Source organism: Diabrotica virgifera, chromosome 9, assembly GCF_917563875.1.
Source record: "Diabrotica virgifera virgifera chromosome 9, PGI_DIABVI_V3a".
Lineage (NCBI taxonomy): Eukaryota > Metazoa > Arthropoda > Insecta > Coleoptera > Chrysomelidae > Diabrotica > Diabrotica virgifera.
Genome location: NC_065451.1, coordinates 7,684,808 through 7,709,803, shown reverse-complemented (window position 1 = coordinate 7,709,803; position 24,996 = coordinate 7,684,808). Strand labels below are relative to the sequence as shown.

The window sequence follows — 24,996 nt, the reverse complement described above, 5'->3', positions numbered from 1 at the left end:
CAGTTGAAATTAGCAATGATTAGCTGTAGATTTTTTAAAAATTCAATGTGGAATGGGATTTCATGGAATCCCTCCCAAACTTAGTGGTCACATTAAAATTGTATATGACCACTTGTATATCGGTTGTTTCATGTGTGAGAAGTTTTAGTAAGCTAAAATTAATCAATAATTACTTGCGGGTAGTAATTGCGCCAACAAGGCTAAATAACGTCAGCTTATTAACTATGATTCTTAATTTTTTCATTATTCAAAATATACGTTTATCGGAATTTCGTTGATTTTACCAATCTTTATTTTTTTGATTTGGAGTGACACCATCAATTACCGCCCCGGGTGTCACCCATGTTAGCTACGCCACTGTAACTATGTATAATAAACTTTCCAAAGAATGAAGCATGCAGCTGCTGTCCTGTCGCATGGTAATGGTAGTCGTTTCGCATAACCCTGTAACTTTCCATCCGGTATAGAGACCGTCAGTTTAGTACGAGTTGAATCAAATCGCTAAATACCTTCATCATTTTTATCTACTTACAGTGTTGTACATATTTTACATGTACTAAATATAAAAATCAGATAAGTAAGACAGTTTTGTTGAATGATGAATTTAGATATCGCGTATTTGTTTTAATTTTGAAATTACATAGAAATAATAGCTATAGTTTAAAGAATATTTAACAGTTGTAATACGTGGTAAAATAGATAGGTATACGTCAGTATGTCAGCAGAAGAATTGGATCAGTATTATGAAACGGCTGTTGCTTTGGCAAAACGATTGGGGGCAGTAAGTATCATTTTTCTTAAAATCCATACAGAATACAGTCAAACCCGCTTATTGGAATAGCCTTCGTGCCAAGCAAAAGTATTCCTATAACAGGGATATTCTAATAACCGATCATATGTGCATAGTACAAACGTTTTGGGACCTCAAATTTTTATTCCCTAAACCGGGATATTCCTTTAACCGGTATTCTAATAAACGGGTTCGACTGTATAACCAAAAAGAGGCATCTATTGTAAGAAATTGTCTCTGCTAAATAGGGACTAGGTACAGTCATAGGCGCCTATATAAAAATTTTCAGGGGGAGGCAGACGTGAAGATTTTGCACATTACATTTTGAACACTATGGATAACAATATATTACAGTCGAACCCGCTTATTGGCATAGCCTTTGTACCAGGCAAAAATATTCTTATAACCGGGATATTCTAATAACCGATCATTGGTGGCTAGTCGAAATAAGTGTACCGAATATACGTAATAATATTATTTACATACTATGCCAATGTGTAGTTTTACATACTATGCCAATATGTAGTTTTACATACTATGCCAATATGTATATCATATATATACCTACATAATCAGTATATGTAAATGTTTTTAGGTCTTTTTACGTCAACTACTTATCTATGTATGTGTTAAATACCAAATTACATTATATTATGTATGTGAATGAATACAGTAGCAGTAGGTAATTAATATAAAATGTATGCAATATGTAGATATGTAAATATTTTCTTATTAAAATGCATATAACAAAATTATTTATTTTTTCTTGAGAAATTATCGGTAATTATAGCTTTTTCGTTGTTAATCCGTGTGGTCATCCTTAATCCATTGGTTGAATGTAACTTTTATTGGCGGCAAGAAATGGATGAATTTAACAAAGCCATAATTTACATCTTGCAAACAAGTAGGTAAATACTCTCTGGGTGAATTCTAAATAAACTGCTTCTAACAATTTTATAGCAGGCAACAGTGCCTTTGTGTAGACAAATAAAAATTACTTTATGACCCATGCATTTTTCGGCTAAAGATCGAATTGGTAGGTACTCGTAACAAAGTAATAAATATTTATTACCCTAATAATATCTAATCCAGCACTACAGGCCCTTGACGACTGACCATAATACCAAACATAATTTAAATTTTTAGTAAATTGTAAAAAAAATATTCGTTGACCTGCAAAATATGCTAATAAGCGGTATTATCTAATTAGAACCTATTCCAATAAAAGGATAAATTTATTAAGGAGTAAATGGAAACGTTTCGGGAACTCGAATTTATATTCCATAAACCGGGATATTCCTATAACAGGGATTCTAATAAGCGGGTTCGACTGTATAGCTTAAAGCAAACGAAAAGATAGGGGGCACGCTCCCCCCTGCTCATGGGTAACGGCGCCTATGGGTACAGTCAAATTCATATAATGTAGTAGGTACTTAGTCAAAGATTATAGGAAAGAAATTATTAATAAAGCAGACGATAGATAGATCATCGTGGTAAAAGTCAAAGTTCCAAAAAGTAAGAAGTTTTAACTCAAGGAATTAAATTACAAGGAATTACATTATTCTTGTTGGCATCATAACCCTGGATTTTTATTTTATTTATTAATTTTGTATCATCTTGTCTCTGGGCATCTCTCGGCCCTGACAATCTCTACCTTTTAACCAATCTTACAATATCGTGCCCTTCATTCAACGCATCAAGTTTTCCATTATTTTTCATGTGCCGTCTTCCTCTTGCTCCGGGCCGTATACTTTTCTCAGTATTTTTCTCTCAAATGTCATAGCATGCAATAGCATGCGCTTAATATTTTTTTCGTCATTAGGTACCCAGACCTCACAATCATCATATAGGTTACTACGGATCAAATTAATGTTCTGTAGATAGTCATTTTTGTTCTTTTGTCTAATAATTTCGATGTCATCAATCCTTGAGTAGCATCCCACTGAAAATACTTGCATTAATTTCGCTACTTACGGTATTCTTTTGATTGATTTCTGTATCCAGATATGTCAAGGAATCCACACGTTCGAGGGTATAGTTATCTGTTACGATATTTTCATTGTCAGGTATTCTTTTGGCGGTCACGTACCTACTTGGTTTTTGTTTTGATTATTTTAAGCCCTCTTTGTCGTTCCTCAGGATCCATTTCCTTGTACCCTTGATCCTTCCTAAAGGCGCTTAAATCAATATTTGAAACAACAATCTACCACATATAAATGATGAACTAAAGAATTTGAAAACATGAAGGTACTGAAAAAACAGCTCATGAGATCCCAGGAACTCATGGAATCAACAAATGAAAATAAAGTATATGAAAAGAAACTAAAAGAAAATGTAGAATGAAGCAAAAACAAACACATCTGGTATACCTAGCCTAAAGTATGACTGGTATGGTGGAAGTAACTAAAGGGTGATTCATTTAGAGGTACTTTTTTTGGTGAGGATTTGTTGGGAGATCGTGCATGAATGGTATCACCTAAAGCTGCTTTCTTATTCAGTATTGTTTGACATTTCATCCTAGAAAGACTTAACTGGGCACAACGTCTAGAAATTATTTAGCTGTATTACGAAAATAGGCGTTCAATGAGGAATGTGTTTCGTGCGCTTAGAGCAAAAAAAATATTTTCCGATGAGGCCCGTTTTTGGCTTAATGAGGACGTGAATAAACAAAATAACCCGTATTTGGGTTGATGAGCAACCCAAAGAAGTTCAAGAGTTGCCAATACATTCAGAAAAAACCACTGTTTGGTGTGGTTTATGAGCCGGTGTCATCGTCGGTCCATGTCTTGGACCGGCCAGAATGTTACTGTGAATGGAGACCATTATCGCGCCATGATAACGGACTATTTGGTACCATAAATTGAAGTTCGTAGTTTAAGTGACATTTGGTTCCAAAAATACGGCGTCAACTGTCATATATCCCGTGAAAGCATGGCTTTACTGAGAAAACGGTTCGGTGAGCAATTTATTTCACGTTTCGGACCAGTGACTTGGCCGCCTATATCCTGTGACATCACACGTCTAGTCGTTTTCCTCTGGGGCTACCTCAAGTCCAAAGTCTAAATAAATAAACCGGCTACGATTGAGGCATTGGAGGCCAGTATTAAGGAAAAGTGGGGGAATGGTGCGCGGCGGGTAATCGTGCGCTGCATTGTATTTCAAATTCCGTGGAAGATTTTACGAACTCAACCAGTCCTACACCTTTCAACCGATCTCATGAACGGTTTACGCCATTATCTTCAGTCGACCATTGCACGTGGACTAAGTTAGATCCGAATATTGAAAATTGCAAGAATTCTTCTAGTCTTTCTGCTCCAAAAAATAGGATAGTAAGTCCTTAGGCTTTATTTAAATGCTTTGGACTTATTATTGATTTAAATCATGTTGTTTAACGTGTATTTTGGTGCATCTGTTGGTTGATATGGTTCAGTAGTTTTCCGTTTGTGATGATGATTAGTATTAAGGGCACAAAGGGGTAATAGTGCGCAGGAGTGCGCACGATTACCCCACAAACAATGAAATGGTAAATATAAAAATTACCATTTTTATTGCCAGATGCCACGAACCTACTCTAGTAAATCTACATATCTACATTATGGCTTAACATAAAGAACTTAGATGATTGGTATTCAGGTATGTTGAAGAAAATAATATCCTAAATAATTTTAATAAAGAGAAGAAGTTAGCTAGTTCGCTTTATGGGTTTACAAAAAGGAGTCCTGATATAACATTAAGACAACAATTACAAGCACACCAATGAAGACAAAATTGGAGGAAGCCCATGAAAAGAGATGATTAATGGACGAGAATTTTAAGAGAAAGGAGGAACAGAAAACAGCAAGAAAGGCAACTGCTGAAGATGTTTTGATAAAGAATTGCCAGATATCTCGCCAGGCAGAGAAAAGGAAAAACAAAAAAAGGCAAACAAAAAAAGAAGACAGTGGAGAAAGAGCTAACACCTGAGTCGTCTGATGTAACAGACGGTTATTTGTCAGATATTATCGATGAAGACGAATTAGATGATGTTGAATGAAGATTCATTCCACCACCATTAGAAAAACCAACTGCACGTAACGAGACATGCTCTATTTGTGGGGAAAGAGGGAAAAAAAGGATTATGATATACAAGTGTGTTATGTGCCTCGGGGAATCACGCAGAATGTACAGCTGTAAATAGGTACCCCAGAAAATTATAAATGCAACTTTTGTTTACGTTAAAAATATGACATTTAAGTATACCATACAATTCTTATTTCTTCATAATATTTTTATACTTTTGAAAGAAGTGTTTTTATTACATTAATTTTTAATTTATAATTAAAGTAAAACTTATTTTACATATGCAAAGTAGAATAGTAAGGGCTTACTCTAACGTACTGGATGTTATGATAGATTAAAAGAATTTACCAACAGAACCGATTTTTGCTTAAGTGCGCACCATTCCCCCACTTTCCCTTACTCGAGTCACTGGTCAAATACCAATCGAAAAGCTCGAACGCGTCATCGAGAATTAGAACTTCAGAATGGACCATCTTGACCGCAGTCATGGCAAACATTTGAAAGAAATTATCTTTATATTATTATAAGTAATTGTAAAGAATGGTTCTCTCTTACGACTATAAAGATTTTCAAATAAAATTCATTTTTTTCATTGTTTTTTCTTTTTTAAAAAAGTACCTCTAAACGAATCACCCTTTATTTTACTTCAGCATTTATTTTTACTCCAGTTTTAATCGGTCTATAACTGATGGTTATATTTATACATTTTAGATAATCAAAGAAACTGCTTTAGTAAGGAACAAATCCACTACCAGCAAACTAAACAGAACAGACTTAGTAACCGAAACAGACAAACACATAGAGAAGCTTCTCATCAGCACCGTTAATAAAGAATATCCCCACCACAAAATTATTGGAGAGGAGTCAACGTTTGAAGGAGCAGAATGTACTCTCACCGACGCACCAACCTGGATCGTAGATCCAATAGACGGAACCATGAACTTTGTCCATTCATTTCCCCATTCCTGTATTTCAATAGCTTTGTTTGTCAACAAAGAACCTGAGATTGGTATCATTTATAATCCCCATTTGGAGCAATTCTTCTCGGCCAGGAAAGGAAAAGGTGCGTTTTTAAATGGGGAACCTATAAGTGTGTCTGATACGAAAACTATGGCTGATGCTTTGGTGTTAACAGAGAGTTTCGCTCGTGAAAATTCCGTCAAAGAAAAAGTCATTTTGGAGAACTATAAGATGCTAATGCGGGAAACTCATGGGTAAGTGGTTTTTTTTATTCTATTTTGCAACCTTTTAAAAGCACCCACTCTAACGAAAAAAACTTGATCCTTCAAGCTTTGGAGTTGGAGTTTTATGCCAACAAACTGTCATCTTTTAAAAACAGCCGTTAACATCTTTTTTGCTAAATTCTGATAACTTCTTAGCCTTCTGTTGTCCATTTTTGGATATAGGCCTCTCCCAACTCCTTCCATGGATCTTTATCCTGAGCCACATACTTCCAATTTGTCCCGGCTCTTTTTTTGATGTCATCTACACTTTCCATTTTAGTCGTCTACCTTGTCTAGCGATATCTTGCGAAGCTCAATTTGAGTTTGGCAATTTTTGTTGTTATGTCCTCGACTTTTGTTTTTGATCTTACCCAGTCGTTCCTCTTTCGATCTGATAATCGTATATAACATCGACATTCCCATTGCCATTTCTGTTGTGGCTAGTTTGTTAATATTTGTCTTGGTTAGGGTCCAGGTTTAACATACATATGCCATGATAGGAAGGATACACTGGTTGAACACTTTGCTCCTCAAGTATTGGGGTATTTTGCTTTTCTTATATAAGTATCCAACTAAGTTTTCCAAATCCTGCCCATGCAAGCCTTGCCTTTCTAGTGATTTCCGCACTTTGGTTCTCTTCATCTAGTTTAAAAATGTGTCCTACGTACCTACCTAGATATATTATTGGACTAGTTCTATCTCATTGACATTATAGTTATAATACGTCTGGGGTCGTCTGTATTGTCATTGTTTTTATCAACCATAATTTGCAGTTCCTCGAATGTGCTAACTATAATCACGATGTCAACGAATTTGATGTACTTTAACTTGTTAACATTAACGTTGATTCCATATGTTGACCAATTTTTAGTTTTGGGTCGTCACTTTAAGAGGCCCGGTTTAGGAGCCGTTACTGAATCAATCCTTCAGCAGAGGTGATTGGCCTCCAGACTCTGCTCTATTGTGGCGAAAGTTCAATAAAATTATATAGTTACCGGTGATCCATCTCCGTCGCGCATTGAACTAAAGTGGTAATTAGTGGGAGTGCGCGCGACAGAGCGTTAGTAAGCCATCGGCGCGAGCTGGCGACGCTAACGCTAAAAGCTTTATTATTCTTTAGCTCTTTTAAAGTTCTTTCTATAACTTACAAACAAAATAATATTAAATATGACCATAATGTATTGTCTATTTTAGACCGAGATCACTAGGTTCAGCAGCTATGGACATGTGCATGGTAGCCTGCGGTGCTGCGGACGCTTACTATCAATACAAACTCAACATTTGGGACATAGCAGCAGGTGAACTCATCGTAAAGGAAGCAGGAGGTGTGGTACTTGATACTGATGGCAGCCCCTTGAACCGATTCGCAATGAGAGTCTTAACGGCTAATTCAGAAGACGTAGCTCAAGCTATCGCGAAGAAGTTGATACAGTACGATCCAATCACTGACCAATAGATTTATTTGAATTAAATGTAATAGTTCATATTTCAGTGTATAATCTGATGTCATTTAATAAATTTTCCTTTAGTTTTATTTCTCTCCAAGGACTTATTACAGTTAATAACAAACAGTTGGATATTTTGGTAAGTAGTAAGACAGCAAAATAGTCCATAGGTCTAGCTTTAAGCCAGTTCGTAGAACAATCATAAATAATATTGTTCTGAAGCACTTTCCTTGTGCCATCTTATGCAATTTACTATTTTATTTGGAAATAATCTACAATTTAACCCTACAATTCTGAATTCTTTATTTTACATAATATAAAAATGTATACCATTTTTATTAAGTTGCAATGCGAAGGCAAAACAATCCTATTTTTCACTTAGAACAGGGAGCGCAGTCCAGCACTCTGAATCGACGATTTTCGACTCTTGTTGGAGTCTCATCGGAGAGGCGTAGGCCTGCTGCTCTCTGCTAGAAGTGACCCAACCATGAAAGTTTATCCCCGCATTGCAACTGACGTGTATGGAGTAGGTGACTAGCTTCATCTGGGAACTGAAAGGTAAAGTTTTCAATCCTAATAGCAACATTAATGATATTGAAAAATATTACTAAAAGATTTTTAAATTGAAAACTTATTGGTCCATTTCCCTGGTAACACCTCCATGGCTTCTAAAATTTGCAAGCCAGATGGATGCTGCAGTGAAGACAAGAGGGAATTCTAAAAAGTTGCAATTCACACACAACCCCCGTCTGCAGCTTGGTTAAAGTTCCAACGGAAAATGGACCTAGTTACTCTATAGGAGTAATACTAATATAAAATAAAAATGTATACCATTTTTATTCAGTTTATTCAGTTGCAATGCGAAGGCAAACCTATAGAGTAACTAGGTCCATTTTCCGTTGAAACTTTACCAAGCTGCAGACGGGGGTTGTGAATTGCAACTTTTTAGAATTCCCTCTTGTATTCACTACATATGGACCAAGAGCTAGCAACGTCGGGAAAACAGTGATTTTAAGACACTTGGTTTTTTAATATATTATTCCCTGTGCTTCCTTGAACACCTTACCGCCCATGTGGCTACTGAGACAGGTTGCGTTCATTACTGCGCAGCGCACCTGTATAGGTAAATCTATCGAATTTAAAATTATTTTAAGACGAAAAATTTGTTTGCCATTACTTTTTAAACATTATTAGAAATATGAATTATAATTGCCAGGCATTTCTGTGGTTGCTAAATATGCGCCAGACGCTATTTTTTATAAATAATAATTGAAAAATTTAAGTCATTTTAGTATGTCTGAAATTTTAATATTATATTATTTACACATAAATAAATGCAAAATTGATTTGCCAGGCATTAATTCGGTTGCATTCATCAGCCAGATGGATTTAAAATCATAAAAATAATGTGTATTTTCAACAAAACGATCGCTGCTTGGGTTAAGAAACTAGACAAACAAAAGATACGACAATTTCGGGGGTGAATGTTGTCCGCACATGTTATTAAGATGGCCAGTCACAGTCGCAATAAATTCACAGTTTGTTAACGATTCTTGTCGAGTTTCTATTTAGTGAAAAGTAATTGTGATACAATATAATGGCAAATAAAATACAATGTGTGTTTTGCAAGAAAAAAAACGAGAATATAATAACTTCTGTGGATGAAAAACTGTTAAAGTGTAAAGAAGTTTTGAGTGCGCGTATGAAATACAATTTAAAATATAATAATGTACAGTTACCGGACCAAGTGAATACCACTGATGGATACCATAAAAAATGTTACATTTCTTTAGCAGCCTTAATGGCCAAGTACCGTAACATATCTGACATTAATTCAGTTTTGTCAAATCTTCGTCATACATCAAGTTCTTCGCTGTCAAGTGTGAGTGACACTGTTTTAGATAGTGATGAATTTTCCAATTTATCGTCGACCGGTTTTTCTGATACATCTAGTTCTAAGACATTATTACCAAAAACTTCAATTAGTATAAGTGAAACAGTGGCATATGACGAGGCTTCTTCAAGTTTATGTACCAGTTCAAATTTCCAAGAAACAAACTTTTGTCCTGAAATCCCGCCGATTGATGATCATCAGTCAACAGACACAGGTAATAAAAGAATATGTTTTTATTGTGGAAAAGATAGAAAACAATTGAAGTGTAAGAAACAAATTCTACATTCCTGTAATGATGTTAAGATATATAATAAAATAACAGAGTGGGTAACAAAATTACAAAATCAGGAGTTATTAAAAAAAATTAATGATAGTAGAGCTTTAAATACCTAGTTTAATTTTTTATCATCATTCATGTGAATTGGAATATTTAAATAAATATAAAAAAATTATTTCTGATACTACACGTACCTCCTGGCACAATGTGAGAGATATTCACATGAATATTTTTAAAAAAATTGTGTCCATAATTGAAGAAACAGTAGTAGCAAAAAATAAATATCTGTTATTAGCTTCTCTTTGTGACACGTACAACGACGAATTACAAGAAGAGTTAACACTTCAACCTGATGCAGATGTCCATGTAATTACAAATAATCAGCTTGAAGAAAAAATATTAAAACATTTTAAGCAAATTAAGATTGTAACAAAAAAGAAGAAAAAAATTATTATGCATAAAAATAGTCATTTATTGTAAGATGAAGATATTGTGACACTTGAAGAAAATGATCTTATCGATAAAGTTGCGTACGTTTTGATGAAAATATATATCATTTTAAATGATTTTAAATCCATCTGGCTGATTACTGCAACCGAGTTAATGTCTGGCAAATTAATTTTGCATTTATTTATGTGTTAATAATATAATATTAAAATTACAGACATACTAAAAAAATTTACATTTTTCTATTATTATTTATAATAAATAGCGTCTGGCGCGCATTTAGCAACCACAGAAATGTCTGGCAATTATAATTCACGTTTCTAATAGTGTTTGAGAAGTAATGACAAAAAAATTTTTTGTCTTAAACTAATTTCAAATATATTTACCTGAATCTTTTGTTTGTCTTATTTCTTAACACAGCCAGCGTACGTTTTGATGAAAATATATATCATTTTAAACGATTTTAAATCCATCTGGCTGATTACTGCAACCGAGTTAATGTCTGGCAAATTAATTTTGCATTTATTTATATGTTAATAATATAATATTAAAATTACAGACATACTAAAAAAATTTACATTTTTCTATTATTATTTATAATAAATAGCGTCTGGCGCGCATTTAGCAACCACAGAAATGTCTGGCAATTATAATTCACGTTTCTAATAATGTTTGAGAAGTAATGACAAAAAAATTTTTTGTCTTAAACTAATTTCAAATATATTTACCTGAATCTTTTGTTTGTCTTATTTCTTAACACAGCCAGCGTACGTTTTGATGAAAATATATATCATTTTAAACGATTTTAAATCCATCTGGCTGATTACTGCAACCGAGTTAATGTCTGGCAAACTAATTTTGCATTTATTTATGTGTAAATAACATAATATTAAAATTTCAGACATACTAAAATGATTTAAATTTTTCAATTATTATTTATAAAAAATAGCGTCTGGCGCATATTTAGCAACCACAGAAATGCCTGGCAGTTATAATTTATATTTCTAATAATGTTTAAAAAGTAAGGGCAAAAAAATTTTTTGTCTTAAAATAATTTTAAATTCGATATATTTACCTGTACAGGTGCGCTGCGCAGTAATGAACGCAACCTGTCTCAGTAGCCAGATGGCCGGGAAGGTGTTCGAGGATTCATAGGGAATAATATATTAAAGAATCGGCTGTCTTAAAATACTTTCTCGAAAACGTTGAGAGCCATTTAGACTATAGCGTCTGGCACGTATTTAGCAACCACAGAAATGTCTGGCAATTATAATTCATATTTCTAATAATGTTTAAAAAGTAATGGCAAAAAAATTTTTCGTCTTAAAATAATTTTAAATTCGATATATTTACCTGCACAGGTGCGCTGCGCAGTAATGAACGCAACCTGTCTCAGTAGCCAGATGGCCGGTAAGGTGTTCTAGGATGCATAGGGAATATTATGTTAAAGAATCAGCCGTCTTAAAATAGTTGCTCGAAAACGTTGCTAGCTCTTAGACCAATAGGGTTACCATAATTTATTAAGGCCCAATTCGGACGGGGTAGTCCAACGGGTTGTAGAAAATGTGAATTTGACTGTATTGCTACCTCCACATTGTACATATATATGCGAAATGCATATGGCACAATTAAAAGTACAGCTGTTTTGCTACAATGTGCAACTAGCATCGAATTTCTCTGCCAGTTTAAAATCCATATTAATCTATGTTTTAACATGACAAGCAGTGCGACCAACTTAACTAGGTGCTGCGAAAAATGAAATTTTCCACCGATGCAGTTGGGCCAAGTGTTTTCCAATTTTTTTAGTAAAGATAAAAATCCGGACATTTCTCATATCCGGATTGTCCGTATGGTAACCCTATCACTGCAGCATCCATCTGGCTTGCAAATTTTAGAAGCCATGGAGGTTCTAAGTGAAAAATAGGATTGTTTTGCCTTCGCATTGCAACTGAATAAAAATGGTATACATTTTTATTTTATATTAGTATTACTCCTATAGAGTAACTAGGTCCATTTTTCGTTGGAACTTTACCAAGCTGCAGACGGGGGTTGTGAATTGCAACTTTTTGGAATTCCCTCCCTTTGTCTTCACTGCAGCATCCATCTGGCTTGCAAATTTTAGAAACCATGGAGGTGTTACCAGGGAAATTTACCAATAAGTTTTCAATTTAAAAATCTTTTCGTTAGTAAGATATTTAATATTTTTCAATATTATTAATGTGGCTATTAGGATTGAAAACTTTACCTTTCTTTATTTTACATTAAAAAAAATCATATGCACAAGTATTTTATAAAAAGTCCGAAAAAAATAATTAAAAAAAACGTAGTTATTTTTTTTAATTTCAGGACAGTTTTGGTAATGTATCAAATTTGATACAAAGTGCATTTGTGCAAAATTATATATAGGAAATAAAATACTTAAGTACCTTTATAATATAATATTTTTTTGAATAAAAATGGTATACATTTTTATTTTATAATATTTTTATTGACGAAAATCAAAGAAACAATTTGAATTCTTATTAAATAATAAGTGCAAACCACATGTGTCCCATTTAATGAAGGTTAATTTTTTAGTTTGGCTTTTTGCATCGGATTCGATCGCTAGTGTAGATTTGCCAATGCCCTACAGCATCTATTTGAATATCTTTTGAAGGAATATAACTTGTCACCGCTTGCTTTTTTTTAATTTAGTCCAGAAAGCCACTGAGCATCCGCTAGGAAAAATATTCCGATTCGGATTTTTTGCACAATCTTACTCAAAAAGGACCCCTTTTAACAAATTTGCATGTTGCCAGGTCCAAAAATGAGTCAAAATTTTTTTAAACGTTTTTTTTTTGTTTTTCTCCCAAAATGATTTTTTTTTGCATCGAAAAAAGTTTTTTTAGGTTTTTTGGATCATTTCAAACAGAAAAGGTCTGTAGTGACGTTTCTCTAAAGTTGATAGTTTTTGACATATATAAGCGATTAAAAATTTAAAAATTGCGAAATCGGCCATTTTAACCCTCAACAACTATGTGAAAAACTGAAAATTTCGATGTTGCCAAGGTAAGAAGATATTCTTTGAACATCGATTGATGAAATCGCGAAGACTTTTTTGCAATACAATATCGAAAACCCCTTTGATTTTTAATTGCCAATCAAGGGGCCGCTTGATTGGCAACCGATGCATGTGTATGTATTTTTTTTTGTAACATGCGCAGATATATGGGCGGAAAAATATTTCCATTAAATTTTTTTTTCACCATCTTGCTTGAAAATATCCCCTCTTAACAAATTTGTATGTTGCCAGGATCAAAAAAATCATACCTAATTTTTTTTAAACGTTTGTTTTTTGTTTTTTCCTAAAACTAATTTTTTTGCATCGGACAAATTTTTTCAGGTTTTTTGGATCATTCCAAATAGAAAAGACCTTAAGTGACTTTTCTGTAAATGTAATACTTTTCCAGAATAATCGATTGAAATTTTAAAAATTGCAAAATAGGCCATTTTTAACCCTCAAAAACTATGTAAAACACCGAAAATTTCAGTGATACCAAGGTACGTAGATATTCTAAGAATATCGATTGATGAAATCCCGAAGAGCTTTTTGCAATACAATATTGAAAACCCCTTTGTTTTTTCATTGCTAATCAAGCGGGAGCGACACTATTTTCAACCGTTGCATGTGTATAATATGTAATCGGAGAACATTTTAAGTTTAAAAAAATTGTTTAAAAATTTTTTTTGACACATTTTTGACCCTGGCAACATGCAAATTTGTTAATAGGGAACCTTTCTAAGCAAGATGGTGAAAGAAAATTGAATCAGAATATTTTTCCGCACATTACATACAATGTTGCATACATGCAACGGTTAAAAATAGTGTAGCGACCGCTTGATAAGCAATTAAAAAACAAAGGGGTCTTCGATATTGTATTGCAAAAAGCTCTTCGGGACTTCATCAATCGATATTCTTAGAATATCTACGTACCTTGGTATCATTGAAATTTTCGGTGTTTTACATAGTTTTTGAGGGTTAAAAATGTCCAATTTTGCAATTTTTAAATTTTCAATCGCTTATATCTGGAAAACTATCACATTTACACAAAAGTCACTTAATGTCTTTTCTATATGGAATGATCCAAAAAACCTAAAAAAATTTGTCCGGTGCAAAAAAATTCATTTTAGGAAAAAACAAAAAACAAACATTTAAAATTTTTTTTGACTTTTTGATCCTGGCAACATACAAATTTGTTAAGAGGGGATATTTTCAAACAAGGTATTGAAAAAAAAATTGAATCGAAATATTTTTCCGCACATATATTTACGCATGTTACATATACATGCAACGGTTGCCAATCAAGCGCCCGCTTGATTGGCAATTAAAAAACAAAGGGATTTTCGATATTGTATTGCAAAAAACTCTTCGGGATTTCATCAATCGATGTTCAAAGAATATGTTCTTACCTTGGCAACATCGAAATTTTCAGTTTTTCATAGTTTTTGAGGGTTAAAAATGGCCGATTTCGCAATTTTTCAATTTTTAATCGCTTATATGTCAAAAACTATAAACTTTAGAGAAAAGTCACTTAAAGACCTTTTCTGTTTGAAATGATCCAAAAAACCCAAAAAAAAACTTTGTTCGATGCAAAAAAAATAATTTTGGGAAAAATAAAAATAAACGTTTAAAAAAATTTTGACCCACTTTTGGACCTGGCAACATGCAAATTTGTTGAAAGGGGTCCTTTGTGAGTAAGATTGTGCAAAAAATCCGAATCGGAATATTTTTCCTAGCGGATGCGCAGTGGCTTTCTGGACTAATTGTATATCCTGTTCAATAGAACTTATAGATGGTCTTCCTAGCTTGATTTATACATTTTGCATACCTGCTCTACACAGGCAGTTCGCTACCTCAATTCTAAAATTTACCAGCGTCATAGAGTTGTTTCCAGTTTCTTTGCATACTCTTTTATAAAGAATCCAACTATTTACAAGTGTGAGGTCTACAAGAAAAAAATGTGTAAGTATCACTTTTTTGTATGGAGTTTAATTTTGTATCTGCCGATGAGACTGTCTAATGTGTCTCAACCCATGTGTCTGTTGTATACTTTGACCAGATGTGAACATGATATCTTGATTTTCTTATTTTCTTTTGTGTCAAACTTACGTCCTTCTTGCATGGGCAACTGTCCAGAAAAATTAGTGTATCAACTTTGTTATCTTTCCATATCAAATAAAAATACTTTATAAAAAATAATTTATTTATAAAATAAAACTTCTGCTAAAACATTTTGTCGCCTACGAAACACCAACACTCGTAGGTTGAATATCTTTCTTTTCTTGACTAGCATACATTTTTGCGAGTTCTCTTCTGGTTTTCACTAAAATCCTATGTCCTTTGCAGTCTAAATCTTCTACATAACATTTATCTCTACAGCACTTTTTGCACAGCCTATATGAACATTTCGAGCCCTAAAACAGAAGATAGCGATGTGCATTGGAGAAAAAAGATCAACAAGACTTATTTAAAGATATTAATACAGTAGAACGTCAATAATCCGGATTAATTGGGACCAGACCCCATCCGGATTATCGAAATTACCTCAACACAAGGCCAGTATACACATTAAAGTACAACAAACGTTTTAAAATTTTATGTTTTCTCTTGTATAGTAAAGTGTCCAGAGGTGAAAATAATCAAAACATTTTTTTATGTTTAAACACTTAACTGTATTGTAATTAATTTATATTAGCAGCATGCGTACAGTAAAAACATCAGACACTATTTGGGGTTTTAAAAAAATGTGTAAAATGTTTTTGAACTGCGGTAGAGGCTCGTTTTTCGCAGCTAAGATCTTAATTTATTTTAAAAGAGTCAGATATTTTTGCTAGATACAAATCCGGATTTTTGACGTCCGGATTATCGACGTTCTACTGTAAATGAAATTTTAGCAATAAAATTGACCCAGTATTTAAGTAATTTTGTTAAAACAAAACAGGCATGTTTGTTAAAACAAAACAAACATGTTTATTTTGTTGTTATTTTTTAAACCCTGTAGATTTAAGTAATTACTGTATATTATAATTGAAGAAAGAAAAGAACAAGAAAAAAAAAGCAAAAAAAGAAAAAAAACTAAGAATATGTAAACCTCCGAGATGTTGAATCGGGTTTATGTCTTAGCGTAGTAAAAAAACAATTAATGAAAAATAATAATAAAAAAACAATTAACTAGTTTTGATAGGAAATAAGCCACAATTTTACTAAAAAAATGATTTTATTAACGTTTCGACGCCCAAATCGGGTGTTGTCAAAATACAAAAAATATTAATATTAAAAATATTAATTAATATTTTTTGTATTTTGACAACGACACCCGATTTGGACGTCGAAACGTTAATAAAATCATTTTTTTAGTAAAATTGTGGCTTATTTCCCACCAAAACTAGTTAATTGCAAAAATGCCACAAGAAAATAACTTCAGAACAACAACAAAAAAACAAATTAAAAATATAATAAAAAATACAAAAAAAATAAATATTTACAACCAAAACAGTGTATTATTTAGATAATGATTGTAATATGTTAGTTTGTTATGTATTTAGAGTTAGAAACACAGAAATAATTCCTCTGATTGAAAAAAAAATTTGTTTGTTTTTAAAATAACAAAATGTCTGGCTAATTGGCTCGGCCAAGGCCATCAAATTCACACACAAAAAATACTTACTTTATTTAATGGGTTGCATGTAAAGTCCATAATATGAAATAAATTAAAAGACGTACTCACAATAAATTTATTATTTAGTCCGGACGACCGGATTCGCTGCCTATAATATGCACAGCATCGTCAGGTCCCAGTAACAGTAAACTAAGCGATGCCGATACAAGGAATGATTTCAGCACTATCAATTGAAATCACTCCTTGTATGTATCACTTGAAATCATTCCTTGTATCGGCATCATTTAGTTTACTGTTACCTGGATCTGACGATGCTTTACAACTTATAGACAGCGAAACCGCTCGTCCGGAGTAAATAATAAATTGATTGTGAATATGTCTCCCAATTTTTTTATTTCTTATACATTGTTTTGAAAAGAGATTATACATGCAGAAAGTACCAACAGTATAAAAAATCGTTTTGCTGAGGGTTCTAGGCAAACTGAGGTAATTACACAATATTAAGATATTTCAGTAGGGAAGATTAGAACTCACCAATGGGTTTACACATACTGAACATTTCTCAGAAGGTCTATCTGCTAAATTTTCTGGTTTCTCTGGTCTTCTACTGATTCTTCTTAGTCTTTTCATCTTTTTCCTGCTTATTGTTCTTCCTTCCGAGTCTTCATACTGTCTTTTGTTCTCAGGCTTCTTAAAAAAACAGTTTATTTTTTAATTAAAATATTAACTCTAAATCACTGTAAACTATACATCTGCTAAAATTACACCACTGCTTCAAATTTATACACTATTTCAAGTTGTCTGTATTTATAACAATAGAAAAAAATTGTTTTTTAACATTTTTAAATCGGAGAAATAAATAGTATAAATATTCTGAACCAATACTGAAAGGAAAGATCTAGGGAAAGAGAAGACTAGGAAGAAAAAGACTATCGTGGTAAAGAAACATCCAGCAATGGACAGAGGGCACTTTAAGAAAAAAAAGAAAAATTTGTAATAAAAGATAACAGTTTAATGACAATAGCTGTTTAGAACAATGCATTACAGAATGTTTTGCCATACAGAAAGACTTGCATCAACTGAGTAGATTTGATTCGCTAGATATTATATGGCATATAATAGGCTATTGATTATATTCAAAATAAGACAGCTAAAAGGAACTACAACGTTAACAGGATTTTATTGTCTCATATGGTCAATGGACCTCAAAATTTGAAAAAACCACCGAGTGCTACCATTTAAATTGGTGCGTTTTTGAGAAAGGGGTAAATTAGTCCCTAGGCACAGGGTGAATTAGGTTGAGTTCTATGCACTTTTGGTACAAACACGTCTACAGGAAAATTGTTCTAGGTTAAATTTTCTATTGAAATATCACATTGTAAAGTAAAAAATTTTTTTTACAAAAATATATTCAAAAGAGAAGCAAGAAAAAAACACGAAAGAAATCAATTTTGTTTTTTTGCCCCATAACTTTTTCCACAGGGATATAGGTATAGGCATTGCTTTAGCAAAAAATAACTTCCCTTCCTCTTTAAAAAGAAGTTTGGTAAAAGTCTCTAGGATTTACAGTTTCCGAAATAGGATTTTTCAAAGTTCGTCACTCACAGCATTTTTGGGCCATTTTCCCCATTATTTCGCAAACATTGTTCTGTAACTTTTTTCTACGTATTACTAGGTATAAATATGCAATGGTACATTTAGTAGAAAGAAGTCAATTACCTTTAAAATGGTCTATTGTATAAGTTTACACAACTCTTTTTAAGCAAGTTATGCTTTTTCAAGGTTTTATAGTTTTAATGATTTTTGATATTTTTAATGGTCATTTTTTAAATTTCTTATTATGACTTTTTTTCTTGTACATTTGGGTATATACATTGTGACATAAAAAAAGTTTTTTTATATTCTAAAATGCTGTATTGCAAAAAATTCTAGGACTATTTTTAAACAAGATATCCGTCGGATATCTTGTTTAAAATTACGGATACCAAAGGTATCCGTAATTTGAGAAAAAATTTAAATTTTTTTAATTTTTCTTTTCAATTAGAAGAATATAATTACATATTATAACATAATTTTTAATTCCAAATAACTTTTCTTAATAACACGTTTCGATATTGTGAAACTAAAAGGTACTTTACTCTTGAGTGAAATTCATATTTTTTAACATACCTCGTACACTATTGATAAAATTTGATATCTGATGATTGCATCTTAGGTGTTTGACTATGCATAGCATTTTATAAACAATATTTTTTTTCATAAAGGTAATAATAAAAAAGTTTTCCATATATGGTTCCAACTTAGTGGGACCTATTGCATGTGTATATGTCACATTTTAAAAAAGCATATCTTGTTTAAAAATAGTCCTAGAACTTTTTACATTACACCATTTTAAAGTAAAGAAAATAAGCTTTCTTTTTTATTATACAATGTATATACCTAAATATACAATAAAAAAGTTATAATGGGAAATTTAAAAATAATCGTAAATATATCAAAAATCATTAAAAGTATAAAAGTTTGAAGAACCATATCTTGCTTAAAAATATAGTCATACAGTCTACAATAGACCATTTTAAAGATAATTGACTTTTCTTCATATTAAATGTAATATTGCGTATACCTAAAGATACGTAGAAAAAAGTTACAGAACAATGTTTGAGAAATAACAAGGAAAATGGGCCAAAATCGCTGTGAGTGGCAAACTTTGAAAAATCATATTTTGGAAACTGTAAATAATAGAGACTTCTACAAAACGCCATTTTAAAGAAGAAGGATGGAAGTTTTTTTCTGTGAAGCAATGCCTATAGCTATATCCCCGTGAAACAAAGTTAAGGGGCAAAAAACAAAATTGTTATCTTTCGTGTTTTTTTCTTGCTTTTCTTTTGAACATTATTTTTGTAACAAAAAATATGTTTGACTTTGAAATGTGATGTTTCGATAGTAATTTTAACCTGTAACAATTTTCCTGTAGACGTGTTTCTACCAAAAGTGCATAGAACTCACCCTAATTCGCCCTGTGCCTAGGGACTAATTCACCCCTTTCTCAAAAACGCATCCATTTAAATGGTAGCACTCCGCGGTTTTTTCAAATTTAGATGTACTTTGACCATATGAGACAATAAAATCCCGTTAACGTTGTAGTTCCTTTCAACAATACATAATCAATAGCCTATAAATTGTGAACATCTGTACTTAAAATTTTAATATTAAAGTGGTTTCAGTATGCAGATTTTTTTAATAATGTACAAACTGGAAGTGAACTGAAGCAACAACTTTTAATAATAATACTCTTAGACTTTTGAAGTGTATTAGTGACCTCATTTAATTATTGTCACTCTGTAGATATATTTAAGAAGTACTATTAGATCATGCATTTGATTTTAATGTCACAATAACCTTACCTCTTCCATTTTCTTTTCTTCTACTTTCTTAATATGATTTTCAGGATCTTCCCTGACATACGATTGACACAACCATGGTGGAAGGAGAATATTTTGAGTGTCCCGCTCAGTTGTCTCTTCCCATACTTTTAATCCATTGTGGTATGGCTCATACATGCCTTTGATCTCATTCACTATTTCCTTAAACTGTTTCATTGTATTGGCAGATCCTAGTCTAATTCTTAAGTTGTTGTTCGAAGGGAGAGATAGACTGAAAATTTTAATCTAATACAAAAATCACTTTTGACTAACACTATAGAGTAAAGTGGACTACAAAAATTAAAATGGGAAATATACATTTTCCAAAACTTAATATGATAATCTAGATCCAGATGCAGTCGCTCATTCTACAAGAGACGTGAGAGAGGTGTTTTCAGAACTCGAGGAAGACACAGGCAGTCTGGGCCTTCGAATAATTGAAGAGAAGAATAAATATTAGCTTATAACCAAAAATCTAAGACCAAGAGTTAGGCAGAACATAACTACTAATGACCAAAACTCCGAAATAGTAAAGGAGTTTAAATATCTGGGGACGGTAATCACAAATGACAACTACATAGAAAAGGAGGTCTCAGCAAGGATAGTTGTGGGGAATAGAGCCTTATACTTCCTATCCTCGTTATTAAGATCTAATAGACGTAGAGGCAGCGCTGAAAAATCTCTTTGAATTTAACAAAGCTAAATGTTTCACAGTTGATTACTGTGATTGTGTAGAGAAACATACTGCGGTCGGTCAAGCGAAACGTAGAACAGGGGTTACTAAGAGGGTATCAAAGTTGCTTTCCTACGTAGGTAATTAAATCCATTTACTAAGGCTGAAAATCAGTACACACATTCTAAATTAAATATAAATAAAAGTTATTATAGTCGGTCAGCTGTATGACGGGACAGAGCCGGTCGGTCGGCCCCAATAGTCGATTGAGGAAATGAAGCATTTTGGCTAACAATTTTTTCGTCCAGCATGGATTTACAGTTCACCAAGAATAGCTGAAAGTCTGAAATTCTAACTGCCTGCGCGAACAATGAAGTGAGAACGCACTCGGAAGGAAAAAGATAGCCTGTACGCGCGGGTGAACTTTAAAATATAGGTACAATCGGAGACACAAATATAGAAACGTTTGAATAGTTTCTAATAGGTCCCGTACACAATTATTATTACTGTCATTACTTTTCTTCAGTATATTTGTAGTATTTTTTTACAAAGTGAGATGTAATAAAATAGATCCAACAAAAACCGCTTGTGTTGCTATAAATTATAAACCAAAAATTATATTTTTATATTGACTATTTATACTTTATATTACCATTATATTGACCAAAAGGTTTCGGAGAAAAAGGGCGTAAGCAGTAGGGTAATAAAGTAGTAATAAAATCGTCTATTGCAATACTAAATAGAAATTAGATGTTCGGTCCCGGTGAAGCATAAAATGGTGTCTTTGTACCAGTACCTTTTGTTAAAAGAGATATTTATAACCTTTCTCGTATCCATTTCCATAACATTTGTGGTCATCGTTTTATTCAGTCCACACAAACTTTTCATTAATTTAAAATCAAAACTGACATTTTTTCAGCGACATATTGCGTCATAGAAGTCCATACTAACTCTATAGGATTCAAATCCGGATAATATCTTGGGTAACCGTAAAACTGAATGTCCTTTATCCTCGAGTATTTTGTCAATTTCATAGGTTTTAAACAGAGGTGTGTGTAATTTTATAATGTCGTATAATTCAAGTTTCAACATGTCATCTGTAAAGGAAATATTTCGCGTTGTCAGCCACTGCTGCATTTCTGCTTTCCTGGAAGACATAGTTGGACATTTCTCAGTTTGTACGTTGTGATACGGTGCATTATCAATCACTAAAACGCTGTTCGGGGGCAAATTTGGTATCAGTTTATCCTGAAGCCACTTTTTGTAATTGTCGTAGTTCATTGCATCATGATAATCTCCTGTTTTTATAGTAGGTTTGTAGCGCAGATAAGCGTTTTTAACAAACCCACTTTCACCTCCAGCATGCACTATCACAAGCATCTGTCCTTTAGATACTGGTTTTTGTTGTATGCCCTTGTTTGAACTATCAGACCAGCTCTTTTGGTAGGTATGAGATGAATGGACGTATGTTTCATCCATGTATATAATTGGGTAATTTGTAACGTTTCATACTACGTAAGAAATTCAGTCTAAGATGTTGAATATTGGGCTTTTCCATTAATAATTTTCTATTAGTTCTGGTTTTTCGCCAACGAAATCCCATCTTTCTAATTACTGTTCGTAGGCTTTCTATGGAACCTGAGTAGTTGTACTCCTCTGCAAATGTTCAATGTATGCGTTTCACAGTTGGGACTTGTTTTTGTGTTATACAAAAATCCATTATATAACGTCGAAGACGCCCTATATCAAAATCGTCCAAGCATGTTTTTGAAGCGCTTTTTTTCTCTTTTTGTTTGGAGTTACAAATGAGGAATATTCGCCATCTTCAATTAATTGCATTTCCCGAGCAATTTTTTGAACGCTGCTTAAACTAACACCTGTTGCCAATACCACACGTTCCTGCACTTTTTTCAAATCTCTACACGGTTCATTGTTTTTCGCTTCATTTATCATAAAATGAATCACGTTTGCTATCACTTCCCGTGTCTGATTATTCAAAACTTTTCCCTTCAGATTCGATTTAAACAAAATTTGCAAATTTTAAATTGATTCTCCTTTGCGGTTCGTACTTACAAAAAATGTTTCGCAGACTGTACCGACTTGTTCACGTTACAAACGGTAGATATTAAGTGAACGCTCAGTGCGAGATTCGTCGGATGACGAATGCGCATCATGGGCGTGGTTATTTTCAGACTTTCAGCTATTCTTGGTGAACTGTACTTGAAATTTTCACAGAAGGTAGGGAATAGTCCAAGGATCATTTTCTATATCATGCCGCTATCATATGCTAAAACTTTGGGGGTGGGAATTTTTTATTACATTTTAACCATGTGATTCGATGGAAAATGTGATTCTAAGAAAAAATTGTTTTTTACATTTTCTTCGTAAAACTAATATTTTTCGAGTTATTCGCGCTTGAAAATAACAGTTTTTCGACGAAAAAATCGACTAGAGGGTTTTTTGAGAATACCTCGAAAAATATGCATTTAATCAAAACAAGCTGAAAATGCGAGCATTATCATAACGAAAACTTTGTTTATTTACGTAGTTTAATTCATAATATGGAAAATTGCTATTATGAAAAGATGTTTAGAATTAAAAATTATGTTTTAATGTGCAATTATATCATTCTAATTTAAATGTTGTGAATTATAAAGGTACTTTACTCTTGATCGAAATTCATATTTTTTATATACCTCATATAAAATTAATAAAATTTGATATATGATGGTTGCATCATAAATCTTAGACCATGAAGAGCTTTTTATGAAGAATAACTTTTCTTCGTCAAATTAAAAATAAAAGAGTTATAAATGAAAATGTTGTTAGTATCCATAATTTGAGAAAAATCTTCAAATATTTTTTTCCATTAGAAGGATGTAATTGCACATATTATTATAAGACAATAATTTTTTATTCCAAACAACATTTCATATATTCGGTTCGCTAAACTCAGACACAACTGGCTAGTGATTTTAGTCAGTAATTTGGCCAATTCGACAAAATAATTAGTAATCTTGCCAATTTCGGCAAAATTGGCAAAAAACAAAAAAATTACCTACTAAAATCACTAGCCAGTTGTGTCTGAGTTTAGCGAACCGACTATAATAACAATTTTCATTTCATAACAAATGGAACAGTCCATTTATCATTAGGTGGTCCCATTAAAGGGGAGGCCGTGTACTCGTATAAACCTTTTTAAAGTTAATAAATTATTGCTTTCAAAATATTCTCAAATTGTATTTTTGAATATCTTATTTATTTTATATAATAATTAAATTCACTATCAAATGTCATTGATATTTTATTAATACTTAATTTAAAATTTAGTTTGACATTCACGAAATGTCAAACTCAAATGTAAATAACCCATATGCTTTGCTTAACAAATTCAGATTAAAAAAACTAGCTTACTTACCATAAACGATTTCAGCTGACGTTTAGTGTGTCGGCGGAAAATAAAAGGATTGTGACGTCACATTTTAGACTTTGAGGTCGATTATCTCGAAGACGGTTAGAGATATCGAAATGCCGTTTTCAGATTTTTATTCAGAAGACAAAACTACATAAGAATCCATCGATAAATCTACTCTAAGTATTGCAGGAGCGGCGACGCAATAACACACAGACTTTGCGAATTTATAAACGAAAAGTTTTCGTTGAAAACTGTAGATATCAAAATTGTATATTTTAGTAACACAAACCAAATTATTTTCCAATAATATCTTTAAGACCAATACAAACCGTGATACGGCATGTTAAAGGTTAGCCTTTTCGTCAAATGCATAATTTGAAATATCCAATAGCTTCAGAACAACATTCAAAGCCAAATAATGGGAAAAATTGGAGTTTAAAGAAAAATGGATTTTTTGCAATTTGGAATTTTTCACCTTTTACTTCAAAATATCTCCGAAAATACTGAAGATACGGAAAAAATTATAAACTACTAAATTGTAGCTTTTTTAATGACTAAAATTACCCTGTGCATAGGTTTTCATTATAGTGAATAGTTAGCCAGATATAGCTGTTTAAAACCTCTATTTACCAGCAAACATCCCCTCATTCGAGCCCTTTAAACCCGTCCCAATTAAAAACTAAGGGATCTTA

At 32.5% G+C, this 24,996-nt stretch overlaps 2 protein-coding genes across 3 annotated transcripts in view; one reads left to right on the top strand and one right to left on the bottom strand.

Moving 5' to 3' along the window:
* The first annotated feature begins 472 nt into the window (after positions 1 to 472).
* LOC114325619 (inositol monophosphatase 2) lies at positions 473 to 7,606 on the top strand. Its single transcript, XM_028273724.2, has 3 exons — positions 473 to 781; positions 5,561 to 6,063; positions 7,267 to 7,606. The coding sequence occupies exons 1-3, from the start codon at positions 716 to 718 to the stop codon at positions 7,526 to 7,528; spliced, it is 831 nt and encodes a 276-aa protein (XP_028129525.1). The 5' UTR covers positions 473 to 715; the 3' UTR covers positions 7,529 to 7,606.
* Positions 7,607 to 15,360: 7,754 nt separating this feature from the next.
* The window catches only part of LOC114325618 (tRNA-dihydrouridine(16/17) synthase [NAD(P)(+)]-like), a 34,493-nt gene continuing 24,857 nt past the window's right edge, over positions 15,361 to 24,996 (bottom strand). Inside the window, exons 6-8 of one of the 2 annotated variants that reach the window (XM_028273722.2) lie at positions 20,199 to 20,448; positions 17,329 to 17,481; positions 15,361 to 15,589 (exon numbers count right to left, since the gene is read on the bottom strand). In XM_028273722.2, coding sequence (XP_028129523.2) covers positions 15,416 to 15,589; positions 17,329 to 17,481; positions 20,199 to 20,448 — 577 coding nt within the window. In that variant the 3' untranslated portion in view covers positions 15,361 to 15,415. Of the gene's footprint in view, positions 15,590 to 17,328; positions 17,485 to 20,198; positions 20,449 to 24,996 lie in introns of both variants that reach the window. The other variant, XM_028273721.2, reaches the window with a different exon arrangement.